The following is a 14,427-nucleotide window of genomic DNA, read 5'->3' as shown; positions in this document are numbered from 1 at the left end:
AAACTATATATATATCAAATCAATTTTTGTGAAAAAAACCAACATATTAAATTCTTTTTTCTTGTAAAATTCTCATATACATATATATATATATATATATCTTTGATCAAATTGTGAAAAAAGAGAGAAGGCATCAGCCTATCCACCCCCTCAAAGACCTTACCCTTCACTTATCATTTCCGCAAAATCCAAATAAAATAGGAATAAAGCGATCCTTTCTCTCTTTACAACAAATGCTATTTTTTTTAAATATATATATATATAAATTACATGAATTTGTATATATAAATACTATAATTCTCTCTTTTCCTTTTCTACACATAAATAAACTCTCCGGTGGTCCTTAAGAATTCCGAGAAAGTGATAATACTTTTACACTTTTTGGCCGTTGCATGCATATCATTTGAGAATATACTAAATGCATTTTATTATCATTACTTTTTATTTTTATATTCAACCTCAAGAATATAAATAATAAAAAAAATTACATTATTATATAACTAAGTATTAAATAAGCCAAAGCATTAGTTATTTTCAGTCAGCACGTAACGAAATTTTGTAATAATTATGTCGCGAGATATATGATTGGGAAAATACAGTGAATAGGCTCATGAAGAATAGATTTGCCCTCCAAAAATAGAAAAATCTATAAACATTTTAAGAGTTTGTTTCTTTCTTAGCGCACCTTCACCTCTTTGACCTAAAGATATTGGATGTTTATTTGACAAGTATGCATTTATTATATTGAGATTGCATTTTAAACTCCTATAGCGCGAGCTCATATTAACTTAATTATTGGAAGATTTTAGTTGAAACAAGCCGAGCATTATGTGTGTATGTCAATCTTTATCAGATCATTGAGAACCCCAATTCCGATCAATATACTTACAAAAGTAAAATAAATTTTACAATTCAAACATGATATTACACATCCCAAATGGTACTTTATAAAAAGTATCAAATCTGATAATTTACAGTGAGGACTTTATAAAAATTAGTAAATTGAAGTGGGCACACTTTACTTCATTATACAAATCTTTATTTGTATAATACTTGGTGGATAATAAAGGCAATCTTTTTATTATTTTTCTATTTTTTAATCAAAAGCGAGTGAGCTTTTAGATGGATGTGGGGCCCAAAATAAGAAAGTACACAAATTTGCGGCCATCCTCACGGTTAGTAGGGGCGGTGGGATCGTGTCCCCTGGCCCCCACCGCCACCGACCACGGGGGGCACTATGCATTCTTGCCCACAAGAAATTCAAAAGTAGACAGGTGGAGGCCTACAAATGGTGCCACGAGAAGGCTTATGAGACAAGTAATGAAGATTTGGTACGACTAATTCAAACGAAAAACTAACTAATTGTAACTGCTACAGGTCAAATTACCGTTGGGCCTCAACCGCCTCCCTATATTAGTACTATGTTTTTCGTGTCTCTGATCTAAGGTACAGATGTGCCAATGCACTGCGCTGCACGTGGTGTTGCAGTTTTCCCTGGATTTGGTTAAGCAGACAGTTTGACTTGGTAGGGCAGTTGAAGTAGGAAATAGGAATATGGATAAGAGATTTTCTGAGGTGAGGTTAATGTCAATTTTAATTAATTTAGGCTATCCGTTAACACGGTTTACTGTTAAATTTAGAACTTGGAATTACTTATTAATAAATCAATATATTATTGTAGTCGACCTACGTTTGTATTATTCGAATCTCAACCTTACACTTCAAATAAAAAATTAATTGATATTATTAGTCATATTTAGAAAATATGTGTGTGAAAATGTAAATAGGTGAATTTGTTGATTCAAGATTTATTTATTTTCTACCATACAAAAAATGAAATAGCAAAAAATAGAAAAATGAGAAAGGTCAATTGGGAGAAATTAATGGAGAGAAAAGCGACGTTAACTAAGTACGTGGGCGAATGCCATTTTAATTCAACGGTCATACCGTTGGTGTCGGTTGGAATTCTTAGGAGCATAAATAGTGACCACTAATTTTTTTTTTAATTTTAATTTTGATCTTTATTTTCCTGAATTATTTTGGCACAGATTTATATATTCGTATGTAAGTATAAAAGGATTAGATGAAAATATTTTTGTGATCCTCCCTGTCGTAGTATTGATCGATTAGTGCACCGTATAAACTTGTTAACTAACAGCTACCGGTATTATTCTTTTCGAATTTATATGCAAAAAATACTCATTATGGACCTGTTTTGTCCCCCATAAATTCTGGTGTCCCACCTGCTGCAATTATCTGAATTAAATGAGAACCTGCACTTGCTATGCTTGAGGGGTTTCAATTAGAGAAATCTTGTGATTCCCGTTCAATTTTCCCTGCCAATAATAAATATTGAACAATCTAGAATCAGTCCCGAAATTATAGGTGGCATTAGCTAGTGAAGGAAATCCTACGAATTTATTAAGTATCAATTTCATTACAATCTAGACGTATCCTTTTGATCAGGTTATCTTTTTCTACAGTCAGGCAACTTTCGGAAATAGACCTCACCTCACAAATTCTACACTTCTATCTCCCGCCAATGAACACCATCCATGTGAATTCATCTCCCTTTTTACGCCACCCAATTTTTAGTACAGATTATGACTCGTCTTTTAGGTGCTAATAGATATTGTTATTTAGTGGGTGGTGTCAACTAATGAGTTGGGCAAACTCTAAAACGCTAGAACGGTCCGAGCCGGATATTCGAGAAAAGTGGGTAGATGAAAGGAAAACTTGTGGTTGGGAATTGGGATTGTCAAAGATTCTTGAAATTGAATCCGCTGCATAACCACTCAATTTAATTGTTTCATGGCTAAAGATATAATAGTCTTCACCAGCAAATTTCATTGTCACGAGGAAACACGGATCTGGAACAGCCTTACAGGGCTGTATTTTTCATGGATTAGTTGCAGGGATTCCTTATTCTTTCACTACACACTTGTGTTTGCTAGTAGACTATCTAATATGGGCCTAAAATGTTGCGACTTCATTTTTCCCTAAGAAATCCAAACTTGTATATGTTGAGCGAAAATTGCACTTTTTTTTAATATACATACACGAAAGTGAATGATTCCATCAACTGGAACACTCAATCCAGAACAATGGCCCAACTTCAGGCCCTACACTGTTGAGGGTAATAAAGCTAATCTGCTAACACTCCAGCTATAGCTATCTCACAATTGCTTAGCCACAAGCCTTATTGCGCAACATTCGCATCTCAAAATAAAGAGTAACATATTAATACGATCGATCACCTTCATTACAACAACAATACCAAGATACAACTCATTTTCCATATCCATCTTGCTACTATACAACTTTCTGGCTTATCCACAATGTGTTACAAATTCCGTTCTAGTTGAACCTCTACTCCCACTAGATCAGGCTCTACTTGCTGTTGCTTCCCTGGAAACTCCCAAAGTAGACTGCAGAAATGCCCAATGCATTTTATTGAGGAATTGGAAGTTTTCATAGTGAATCTTCAGTCATCCAATGCTTCTAGTTTTCATCTTAAAGAAACAGAAACTGAAAATAGAATTAACTCACCATATCAAGAAGCCGCAGGGCAGCAGGCCGTGTAAACTTCCTTGCGAAAAGGAAGCACTGAGAGGGTTTCCCCTTGCTAGTGCACCATTCTCTTCTGTACTCGGTCTCATAATAGATGTTATTTATGCCCTGGAGAAGTAATCAAATATATAAAGCCCTAAACATCATTTGACATCATGAATTTCTATTATTTTCACTGTCAAGAGTGTAGAAGTGTAGTATTCTGACACGATAAAAGTAGTATTTTCTAGTGTATAAATTTTGTAGTATTATAGCAGTCCTGGTCCACACCCAATAGTTTCACTCTAAGGTACTGATTTCTCTAAGGAATCAAATCGGTCTGACCATCAAATGGCAGGATATCCACAAGGTTTTCACATTTTATTCCACACATTATGCAAATTCTTTTGCAGGCTTCAGGTTCAGGTTGTCCCAATACTATTGCAGGTTCTAGCTTTACAGCATCATATAAGTTGGAATATAGGAAGATCAGGAAGTCCATCCCAGTAGAAAAAATACCTTGATAGATTCGATCAGCGTGGAAGTAGCATCAGCCAACTTGTAGGTCACGGGATGCCATCCTCGCCTTTTAGGATCTTTGGAAGAATAAAGATCCCAAGAACTGTGAGTGAGTGACCTCCTAGTAATTTCTCCCTCCAGGCCTTTTTGCTGAATATGCAAAGATATCAGTGGATACTGACAATATTACAGGTAACACTAGCTGAATGCTTAGCGCAGGTTGACTAAAGAAGGATCAACATACAGCAAGCAAGGTCTGAACATAGTGTTCATCAGGTACACAGTTATGCTCTTTAGACGCGTCAACAGGCTGCAAGAAACATAATTATCAGTCTCCTTCAACTAATCATGACCACGATCATGAAAGGCCCCATAAATATTTAGCCGTCTATCATTAGTGTAAATACCATATGCTGCAGAAAGAGACATGAAAGGAAATAAACAGACAGAAACTTACTTGAGGCTGGTCTCGCCAAAATTCAGGTAAAGACCTTTTCTGTTTGTAGAGGGAACAAAAGGAAGATTCGTCATTTCCCTGAGAAATACATCCAACTCTTGATGACAAAATGATGCAAATCAGAATGACAGAGACACTTGCCTTGCAATGCAACTGAAAGATAGGAAATACAGTTTTATCTTCAACTACAGTCCTGGCATGCTTTCTGGTCAGAACAACCCACTGCAAGAGCGAATGAAAGAAGATAACAAGCTAGACAATCGAAGAGATACTTATAGTGTTTATTTCTTCTGTTTTCATTTTCATATTTCCTTACTTTGGGGATGGTAGCTTTCCAACTAATTTAACTCTGGAAACGCATCCTAAAACAAAATTAGATGTTACCTGAGATCCTTTCCTCCAGTTGTCAACAGGAATCACTGGATCCATTCTTGGATTGTAACGACTTTCTTTCGTATCAGAAAAACTGCTCCACAATTATAAACCAATGAACACTACAAATATGGAAAAACTAGAGAGATGAAATTTAGGAGGCAAGAAACAGAAAGACTAAGAAATATTAATTGCATTCCCAATACCTGTCCACAAAACTAGTTGAGGCAGACATTATATAGTCGTATGTGTAGCTGAAATTATATAGAGGTATGCAGCTGTAACAAGGGGGAAAAGAAAAAGAAATTATACAAGTTTTTGAGGAATGGAAAATGTAGGGGACATACTAGAACTCTCACAGTTGACATCAATTTTTTTTACCTATCTGAGAGGAAGAGAAACCTCTCATTAAAAGGATCAGTTAGTGCATTTTGAAGCAAAATACGCTCTGCCTGGATCATGCTTGCTTCTCCCCAATCTACCTAATAAAATTAACCAACATATAGGTCAAAGCAACCAATACTGCAGCATGGATATATGGTCACATTTTCAGTTGAATAAAAAATATAACTACGCCAAAATATTGCAAAGAAGTTTGAAGTGCATCAGGTAGATAATGGAAATTGTTACTGTAAGAAGATATAATCTTTACACAAAATTTAACCTGTATGCTATCATTAATTTGACGATTTAAGAAGAACGTTGATCTAGTTGTTGCTGAGTTCAACAAGAATCCAGGCCTTGAATGAACGTAGATAGAAAATCTATTCTCAGCATCACCCTGTAAATCAACACAAAAGTTTTGCAGATAAAAATACAGATCTCTATATATTGTTCACACTTCACAGTAATCAGCCATGAATGGAGAATGCTGATAGTGATGGAGAGTGATATAGCTAATGGTGATGCACAGGCAACCATAACTGATAAGACAATAGAACACTGCATATGAACTTTTTCACAAAGTTATTAGAATTTGGAGATAACAAAATGGGGTCGGAGTGGTGGAGTTTTCCTTCTCCTACAATCAGACAAGTCTACAACCTACTTAAGTATAGTGTTACAGAAGTTAACAATAGCTTCTCCTAATCTTCACACTTTCCATATGAATTCTCAATAGGAAACTAATTCGTTGTGTCACTGTAGCAAACCACCAAACAACCGAACGGTAAATGCAATTAAATGAATTATGATCAATCTCAATAAATGTAATAAAACCAAAATATGGTAAGAGAAGTCAAATAACCTGGAAAAATATATCCCAAACCATGTCAAGTGGAATCCGATTCCGGGCAATAAAAAGGAAAGCAATTTTCGGCTTTTGTAAAGGCAGGGATACTAATGTCAGCATTTTGATGCTATTGTACTGCGATTCCATCACAACGAAGGTCGCGAAACAAAATACCAGTAAGAGCACAACCAAAAGTTTCCTCTTCCATCTGTGATGATATTTATGAGAATTCGGCTTCCGCTTCATCCGTGTTAAATGCGCTTCAAGGTTAGGGCTTTATGTGTTTCAAAACTCCAAGCTTTAGAAAATTCTTTCACTACATAAATAAGCTCCCCGCATTCGAACTGCATTTTTCAGTTCATCAAGTGCAATCACGTACTAGTAGTTTTCTCTATGCATAAACTCCGGTTCAATTTGGATTTCATTACTCGCAGGACAACTAACAGATCCAAACACAGGGAAAAAAAGACGAAAAAAACTTTTTAAGATTCAGCACATATTCTAGAATTCCGTGAATTTGTCACGGACTGGCGGAGTAGCAGCAGCTTCACGAGGTACGAGAAAATAAGATTGCCAGAAAAATGGGGAATCTCGAGTGAGAATCGCGTGAAAAGTCTGCAAAATTCTCCAGTCCGCGAGGTGTTGGAACAGAAAAGGAGAGAGAGTGAAGAAGACTTGGGATTGAAAGTGAGCACATATGATCGGAGTTATAGGATGAGTAGCAGCGAGAGAGGGAGATCCATCTCATCTAACTATATATATACACACACACACACACTAGTCGCTACCACACGCAGACGCAGGTTCGTTGCGTGTGTTTGGTGGATGCTTCATTTACAAGAACAACTTATAACTCCCTTTTTAATAATCTATTATTTTTCTCACTTCAACTACAAATAACTCATCCACCACACTCACAAAGGGAATCATGTTTTATAAGAGTCGTCATCACCGCATACAATATTACTTCATATATAACTGACACTATTATTATTATTTTTAAAAAATATAAATGTACAACTTAAATTTTATCGTATTGGAGTTGAATTGTACCATAAAATCAAAGAAAATATTAAGTTTTATATACACATAAAAATAATAAAGGGAAGGGAGGGGATGCAGCAATAAAAGTTGATAGGGTTGAAGAAAAAAGCATTAGTATTAGGCAAAATCCAGTATTCAACACTTATTCTCTTAATCACTTAATTTAACTATTTCTTGACATAGAAAACGTAAAAGCAAGCTCTATCTACTTATTTCTCTCCTTGTCTTTTTCTAAATTAGGATACCTATCTATTTATGCAGCACTTAGGGGTGGCAATATGGGTAGAAACTCAACCTATTTATGCAGGTCTCACCCATTTGCCACACTTATACCTTTTATTAGTTGATAAATGGGGAGGTCAGGTGAGGGGTTCCATCAAATCAAACCCTTTCTTAATTACAATTATTGTTAATTAAAAAAGAAAGAAGAAGAAGAAGAAGAAAAGCACATGGTTTGGTAGTGCTACTAACTCATTTGTTTACTAAAGCTTTAGCATAATAATATTAATACCTCCCCCATACATAAACATATATAATAAATGCACTTTTTTATTTTTAGGATTATTGACTTTGGGTTAAGATTGTTTTGCACAACAGCATGAGCATGTGCGTGCGAGGGTTCCTCAACTACACTACTTCAGCTTCCCATTCTATAATTAACTCTTTTTTCTATTTATAAATAATTAAGAAGAATGTCAAAGCTTCAAATTATTATTATTATATATATAAGTCTGCCATCACATTTGTAGACTAGGAGACTAGAAGTGGGCTGGATCTACACAAATTGGGTATAGGGTTCAATTGCTTTTCTGGACTGGGCCTAATCTACACTCCTTTGAGTATTGGGCTTGAGTTGATTTTTCTGAAAGAAAGAAAAAGGACTTTCTGGAGCTGGAGGAGATGCCAAAATGGAGGCATCATCATCATCTTCTTCTTCTTCCCTCACTTTCACCAGGTATTTTTTACTTTTTTTTCTTTTTTAATTTTACTTTTTTGAATTTTAATTCAGAGTGCTATGAGAACCTAATAATGTCAATACTTAAAATTTCCATTTCTTTTGTTCCTGAATTAAACCCGGCCACGACTAGAAGAGAATTTGGGGGAGGCCCTTGTTGGGTAATTCCTGGTTTTGTGAAATTGCCTGGAGACCCCTTCAAAACCAAATATTTATCCTCAAGGTTCTGTTTCGCCACTGCTAATGGTGGTGGCTTCAGGAAGGAGCTTAAAGGGGTTGGTCGAGGTGATGCTGTCATTATTGTTGACCATGGTTCGCGTCGCAATGACTCCAATCTTATGCTGAGTGAGTTTTTCTTCTGCTCTTTTGATTATTAATGCATTAGTCTGTCAATTGAAAACAACTTAGTGGATTTTTAGTTGTTTGTGCTATTTAGGATCCATCACCCGTTGTCTCTCAATCATTGTTTTTTAACTGAATGAACTAGTTTTTTACACTTCCTGTCGTCCTGTGTGTAAAGCCTGAACTTCAGTAGACTGGTTCTGGAACAAGTGTCTTTATATGATATGGCCTATAAAGAGGTTTGATATGTACTTTACCCTATTGTGTTAATTGTTATAGCTAGCTTGATATGGTATACACCCAATCTTTTGTCCGTAAAGCTTTGTTTCTACGTTGTTTGTTCAGATGAGTTTGTGGTTATGTTCAGAGAGAAAACCAAATATCCAATCGTGGAGCCTGCTCACATGGTATCAATTACTCATATCAGCAAACATACTGATGCAAAATATCAATTCCTCCCATTTTTTGTATTTGAGAAAAAGATTTTCTTGTGAATTCCAAAGCTAATTCCTCCCATCTTTTCCAATTGAAATTAGGAATTGGCTGAACCGTCCATCAAGGATGCTTTCAGTTCCTGTGTTCAACAAGGGGCACAACGTGTTATAGTAAGCCCATTTTTCTTGTTTCCTGGAAGACATTGGCACCAGGTAACTATGCGCTACAGAAATTTGAATATAATGAACATGATGCTTGGATATTCATAGTACTTGATACCTGATGTTTATGTCAACTGAAGGTCAATTGAAACTGACATTTAGCATCTCATTTTACAGGATATTCCTTCTCTAACAGCTGAAGCTGCAAAGGATCATCCAGGGGTGCCTTATGTCATTACTGCCCCTCTTGGTCTGCATGAACTGCTTGTGGTATGACTTTTATCCTTTTTCTTGTTGTACTGCTCTATTTGTTCCCATCTGAAACTTAACAAAGTAAATTAAGCTATTTGGGGTGGATAATTTTTTTGACATTTATAGCAGTTATGCTGCAGTTAGACATTCGTAAACTATAAGTAGCTTGCCTTCTCGTTTTGTAATGCTAATGTCCTGTAGATTATTTAAAAAGGATATCATGCTAATTATCATTCTTTTTCTTACATGGAATACTGTCAGCACTTAATCTCTCCACTCATTTTATAGTTTCTATGACAATCATTATCAGTTAATTTTTATTTATACCTTGACTTTTTATGGGGCATTTTTCTTTGATAAATGTGACAGGATGTGGTGAATGACAGAATCAATTATTGCTTAAGCCATGTTGCTGGCGAGGAAGATGAGTGCTCAGTATGTGCTGGAACAGGAAAATGCCGCCTTTATAATTAGCGGAATAGTTTTTTGTGGGGGGCTTTGCTGAAACTGCAATCTCTCAGCTAGATTTGAGGAATCAGCAATTGCTGTATCTAAACCACACTGCTCCACCATCGGGGCTTGAACATCTTGGCTCAAGCTAAGAAATGTGTAGTTTTTGCTGTTCGCAAGTTGGAAATCTGCTTTAAAAATATTCACTTTTGTGTACTCTTGACATACCTAAGCTCACGCATTCTGATATGTTTCCCTCGATCGGAATAGTATGATATATACCTTCTTGTTTTCATTTCCCAGGTTTCCTGCAGCATGTTAAAATTAGAAATACAAGAGAATGCTGAAATATAAGCTTCTGATATATATACAGTTTGGTTCCTTCGATTTCTTATGGTCGGTAACTTTATTGACATGGTATAATTTCTTTAATAATCTGCAACCATTTGTTCATTGGCCAGTGCTTCTCTTCATCCAGCTCCAAATTCTAGCAAACCTTCCAACCTTCAGCTCCCTATATGCACTTTCACGTGCCTGTGACTGAGCAGGAGTTTCCTCCTCATCAGTTGATTTTGCTGCAATTACAGTAGTTTATGTCATATATCTACCTTTGGAACATATAGATTTTTGCCGTGAAACATCAAAACCGCTTCAGCACATTTAGATATTATATAAAGTAAGCAAGAGTGTAGTTACTACATCTCTGTTGGTTTTCTTCCTGCTGCTTCAATTGTTTATTGAAGGATTTGGCGGCCATGAAGACATTTGCAGGTCTCTCCCATCCTTGGCCATATATGCCATAGCCCACCTTAGGTTGAGGCTGAATTAAGTACTCAAGCACTTCCAATTCTTCTGTATCAACCCAGTGAATGCAGTTTACTGGGCACGAATCCACCGATATCTGTTGGGTAACAAAGTCGCAATGGAGTGATGAAATGGTAGGATTTCTGATTACTTCTTCTAAAACTTGGTTAAAATTGTTCCAGTTATATTGCAAAAGGTACCTCTATTCTTTCCTCATCATCACCATATTGAACCTTAACACGGGCAGTCCCAAAACCTTCATCCATCATGAACGTGTTACCTGCGTGGTGCACGCATTCTCTGCAACCTGAAAGTTAACACTGTTCCTTAATTAAAGTGAATTCAGCATCATATAGAAAGTAAACAGGCTAATCGTTGTTTACCTATACAAGCGTTTTCATCGACAAATAGAGCTTGAGATCTCAAGGATCCTTCCCAAATGCTGCCAATCCTAAGATTGTTACTGATCTTGCCAATTGATGCATCGTACTGCTTCCTGAGATCATCCTTCACTAAAACCTTGTAGGCTTTGTTCAACATCAATGTACTCTCATGACCCTGAAACTCATCACATCAAGCTGTTAACACTAATTTTGAAGATTGAAACCAACATGAAAAGAGACGACCTTTTCCCCCGCAATGTCTGGATGATACTTCTTTTGCAGTTTTCTGTAAGCATCCTTGATTTCTTGGGAACTCGCATCAACACAGACTCCTAGCAGTTCATAGTAATTCTTGCTTTCTTCAACTTCGTTCCGACCACATCTGACCACCACAACAGAGTTCTGCCTCCGCCTACATAAACAACAACTTCAAGAAATCTTAGGCAGAACGCTAAGATAAGTGAACTGATCATTCACTAGCGAAGGGGTTCAGTTCATGTTACCTCCACCAGACGGGATTTTTTAGATTGAAGTGTGGACGAGTTTGCAAAGAGTTTGGCCTAGAGAATTGCTGATGACATGAGAAGGAGGAAAGCATTTTGGTTCTCTTCTTCCCAGTAATTGTTGGTTTGCTAGAATTTTGCAGCCTGTTTGTTGGTGAAGAAATATCCAAAACCTCAGATACTTTCCTATTTCTTGATAATGGTTGTAAGATATTTCTGCAGCGTCGCTTTTCTTCTGCTACCAAGTTAATCTTGAGGCGTTGTCTAAATGTAAAAGGCGCAAATGCGACTTAATTTATGCTTTTGAAGTAACGCTTCTAGTTACTGTATTTCAGGGGAAAAAATGAAAGGCAACGGACAAAAACCCGCCAAATCAACCGCTGGTCCCTAATGGGCGGACAATATAATGTGGTGGCGCCAAAACACTGCTCGCCAATTTCCCATGCACGCAGGCGTATTCACGTGCGTGTTCCCACGCTTCTAGTTAATTTTGACCGCAGCAAGGTCAACTTACGGATCACGATCGTTCGATCCATTTTCCCATGATGCAAATCTAGGTTCCGCACCGATGGAGTACGTATGAATTGTATGCTTGGCCACATAGAATCCTGTCTTGTCTTGCTTCGTGACCCTTCGCAAAAGTTTTCGGTTGCTTGGAGCTTCGGAATTAGCTTAGCTCGAAATTTGGCAACCGAGAGGTACGTCTCTTTTGTTTCAACAATTTCTACCTTCTGGTTCAGTAATTTTACTTGCGCTAATCTATTTCGTGGTTTCTGTATTATTTTTCTTTAATGTCCTTAGGTATTTAGATTTTCCGCATAAGACACGAACTTGGATTTCGTTTTTTGTTTTGTTTAAGAAGTTGAGAAATTGAAAGTTAATGGATTGTTCATTCTTCTTCTTTTCTTTTGTTAGGAAAAAAGTAGCAACTGTATAAATTTGATTGCTGTTTGAACTCATTCACTGTGTTTTATCTTTTGTATCAAACTATATTTCATGTTATATTGTTTAAGTACAGATGGATTGGATATTCTGAGTTAATTTGTTTAGTTTTCTATGATTTTTTTAAACTAAGTTTGAGCTCACAAGTAGGCCTCTTAATTGAGCTTGAGCGACCCAACTGATTCTCTTAATCAACACAAATCAAGTTGAACCTTGCCTTAGAAGCAAAATAGTGAACAACAACTTATTTGCACATCACTTAGTTTATTTACAGTTGTGACTTGTATCCTTGTTTCCTCTGAATGATTATTGATTGTATCCGATTTTGATTTTTCAGGGGAGAGGATGGCTGCCGCGCATGTAGTTTACAAGGGCCCAAGTGTTTTGAAGGAAATTCTCATTGGCATTGGTCTTGGCCTAGTGGCCGGAGGTTTTTGGAAGATGCACCATTGGAACAACCAGAAAAGAACCAAGGAATTTTATGATCTACTTGACAAAGGTGAAATCAGTGTTGTTAGGGAGGATGAGTAGTAGGGTCATTGCTGGATCTTTGCTTATGTGCTATTATGCATATCTAGCATATGGAAGTTCTTGGCTCGACCCTATGCATATATGCACTTTCTTGGTTAGGAACTTGAATACATAACCTTTGTCCTTCGTCTTAATAATTTGGTGGAACTTGTGTGATGAGAGTTTTAAAACCTGCAAGGAGATGACAGTTTCAATCCGTGCGTGCTCATCCTTATCTCCTGTTAAGGCATTCCAATTTATCTGCATTATGCCTTTGCTTCTTTTTCTTACTTATAGGCCCTGGTAACAAGTTATGTTTCTTCTTAAGTATGAAAATGGCGTGCCCTTTGAAGACGAGTTGACATGCGTGTATTGTCTGCACCCTTTAGAATATGCCCCTGCGGTGCGCAACTGGTATGTTATATTAGATGAATCTTGAAAGAGATTGGCATAAAAACGGTGTCTTGTGATTATAAATTACAAGTTTCTATGATGCACCATCTCTAGGTAGCTGTAATATATGGTGTCCTATATGAATCATGGGAGGCTTAATTGCTTAATTTATTCATCATTGCTAGGTGTAAGAAAACTTGTCTTTGTGAAGTTGGCATGAGGTAGGTGAACTGGTACGTGGAGATTTGCTAATCAGATAAGAACCTAATTAATGTGGCTAGCCAAAGTGTTGTTGTTATTACATGTGGTCCAGGTCTCATTGAACTTTTTAAATTTATTGCGCTCATCTGCTGTGTCTATTGCTTCAATTATTTGAACCTGGAAATTGACAGGCATTTTTACTGTCAACTGAATGATATAAAATGTGTCACTTAGGTTCGAAGAAAGGCTATATTATATTTATATCAGAAATGACTAGGCAATTAGTAGAGACAGCCAATATGGTCCCGAGCATCTACCTCTACAATCTGCAGTTGGTTGGATGTCGGCCTGAATCTGAGGTCCCAATGGCATGTCTCAGTAATCCCCCGGTGTCTTGTCAACAAGTTATTCTTTTTTGTTCCATGATCAAATTCTGCAGTAATCTTATTGTGTTGCAACACAATCACTTAAGGCAAGCATAAACATGTTTTCAACTTGAATTTTGGCTTTACATGTTTTTTACTTTCTTAGTTTTGGTCCGTGATGTTTGATTTTTTTTATGGCTACCTATTCTGTTTGATTGCTAAATGAACTCAATAGACATGTTATATCGATGTGTTTTTCCTTGTAGAATTTACTTACTATTGATGAGAGCCAAGTTTTGTGCTTGTTAGCAGCTATGTTTTGTCTCCTCCAGTATGTATATATGTATAATAAAGGAACTATTAGGTTTGCAGCCAATTTCATTATGGTACATCATTATTTGGCTCAAACGCTTGTTTGAATTATGTTCCTCCATAGCTTTTTTCCTTGTCCCATCATTAATTAGAGCAGCATTGGTAGCCATATGATTGAAACAGTATCAGTTGTGTGTTGAAAAGTTAAGAGAGTGATGAGCTGTTCACAACAATGTTGCCAAGTGGA

The 14,427-nt window shown here is 36.6% G+C and overlaps 4 protein-coding genes across 9 annotated transcripts; 2 read left to right on the top strand and 2 right to left on the bottom strand.

The window, feature by feature from the left end:
• Positions 1-3,220: 3,220 nt before the first annotated feature.
• Positions 3,221-6,374, bottom strand: LOC105177105 (glycosyltransferase BC10). The gene is made up of 11 exons (XM_011100135.3): positions 6,144-6,374; positions 5,562-5,678; positions 5,279-5,379; positions 5,104-5,175; positions 4,910-4,991; positions 4,667-4,747; positions 4,526-4,564; positions 4,313-4,378; positions 4,069-4,218; positions 3,550-3,678; positions 3,221-3,428 (listed from the first exon to the last, which is right to left on the bottom strand). The coding sequence occupies exons 1-11, from the start codon at positions 6,372-6,374 to the stop codon at positions 3,384-3,386; spliced, it is 1,113 nt and encodes a 370-aa protein (XP_011098437.1). The 3' UTR covers positions 3,221-3,383.
• A 1,595-nt stretch (positions 6,375-7,969) lies between these two features.
• Positions 7,970-10,062, top strand: SIRB (sirohydrochlorin ferrochelatase B). Of its 3 annotated transcripts, none has more exons than XM_011100139.3 (6): positions 7,970-8,127; positions 8,261-8,472; positions 8,815-8,876; positions 9,006-9,116; positions 9,243-9,335; positions 9,687-10,062. In XM_011100139.3, the coding sequence occupies exons 1-6, from the start codon at positions 8,081-8,083 to the stop codon at positions 9,789-9,791; spliced, it is 630 nt and encodes a 209-aa protein (XP_011098441.1). In that variant the 5' UTR covers positions 7,970-8,080; the 3' UTR covers positions 9,792-10,062. The 3 variants fall into 3 exon arrangements, with proteins under 3 accessions (XP_011098441.1, XP_011098442.1, XP_011098440.1); XM_011100140.3 differs by having other exon boundaries at positions 7,974-8,127; positions 8,264-8,472; XM_011100138.3 differs by lacking the exon at positions 7,970-8,127 and having other exon boundaries at positions 8,134-8,472.
• A 46-nt stretch (positions 10,063-10,108) lies between these two features.
• LOC105177106 (chaperone protein dnaJ C76, chloroplastic) lies at positions 10,109-11,709 on the bottom strand. Its single transcript, XM_011100137.3, has 6 exons — positions 11,458-11,709; positions 11,198-11,366; positions 10,955-11,129; positions 10,772-10,878; positions 10,467-10,668; positions 10,109-10,342 (listed from the first exon to the last, which is right to left on the bottom strand). The coding sequence occupies exons 1-6, from the start codon at positions 11,550-11,552 to the stop codon at positions 10,218-10,220; spliced, it is 873 nt and encodes a 290-aa protein (XP_011098439.1). The 5' UTR covers positions 11,553-11,709; the 3' UTR covers positions 10,109-10,217.
• Positions 11,710-11,999: 290 nt separating this feature from the next.
• Positions 12,000-13,175, top strand: LOC105177108 (Cytochrome c oxidase subunit Vc family protein). Of its 4 annotated transcripts, none has more exons than XM_011100142.3 (2): positions 12,000-12,155; positions 12,737-13,175. In XM_011100142.3, the coding sequence occupies exon 2, from the start codon at positions 12,745-12,747 to the stop codon at positions 12,928-12,930; it is 186 nt and encodes a 61-aa protein (XP_011098444.1). In that variant the 5' UTR covers positions 12,000-12,155; positions 12,737-12,744; the 3' UTR covers positions 12,931-13,175. The 4 variants fall into 4 exon arrangements, with proteins under 4 accessions (XP_011098444.1, XP_088741610.1, XP_088741609.1 ...); XM_088885484.1 differs by lacking the exon at positions 12,000-12,155 and adding an exon at positions 12,159-12,191; XM_088885483.1 differs by lacking the exon at positions 12,000-12,155 and adding an exon at positions 12,161-12,196.
• The last annotated feature ends 1,252 nt before the right edge of the window (positions 13,176-14,427 follow it).

The sequence above is a fragment of the Sesamum indicum genome, linkage group LG9 (assembly GCF_026168435.1).
Source record: "Sesamum indicum cultivar Baizhima isolate 11 linkage group LG9, ASM2616843v1, whole genome shotgun sequence".
Taxonomy (NCBI): Eukaryota; Viridiplantae; Streptophyta; class Magnoliopsida; order Lamiales; family Pedaliaceae; genus Sesamum; species Sesamum indicum.
Note: the sequence above shows the minus strand (reverse complement) of the source record. Positions and strands in the feature narration are given on the sequence as shown.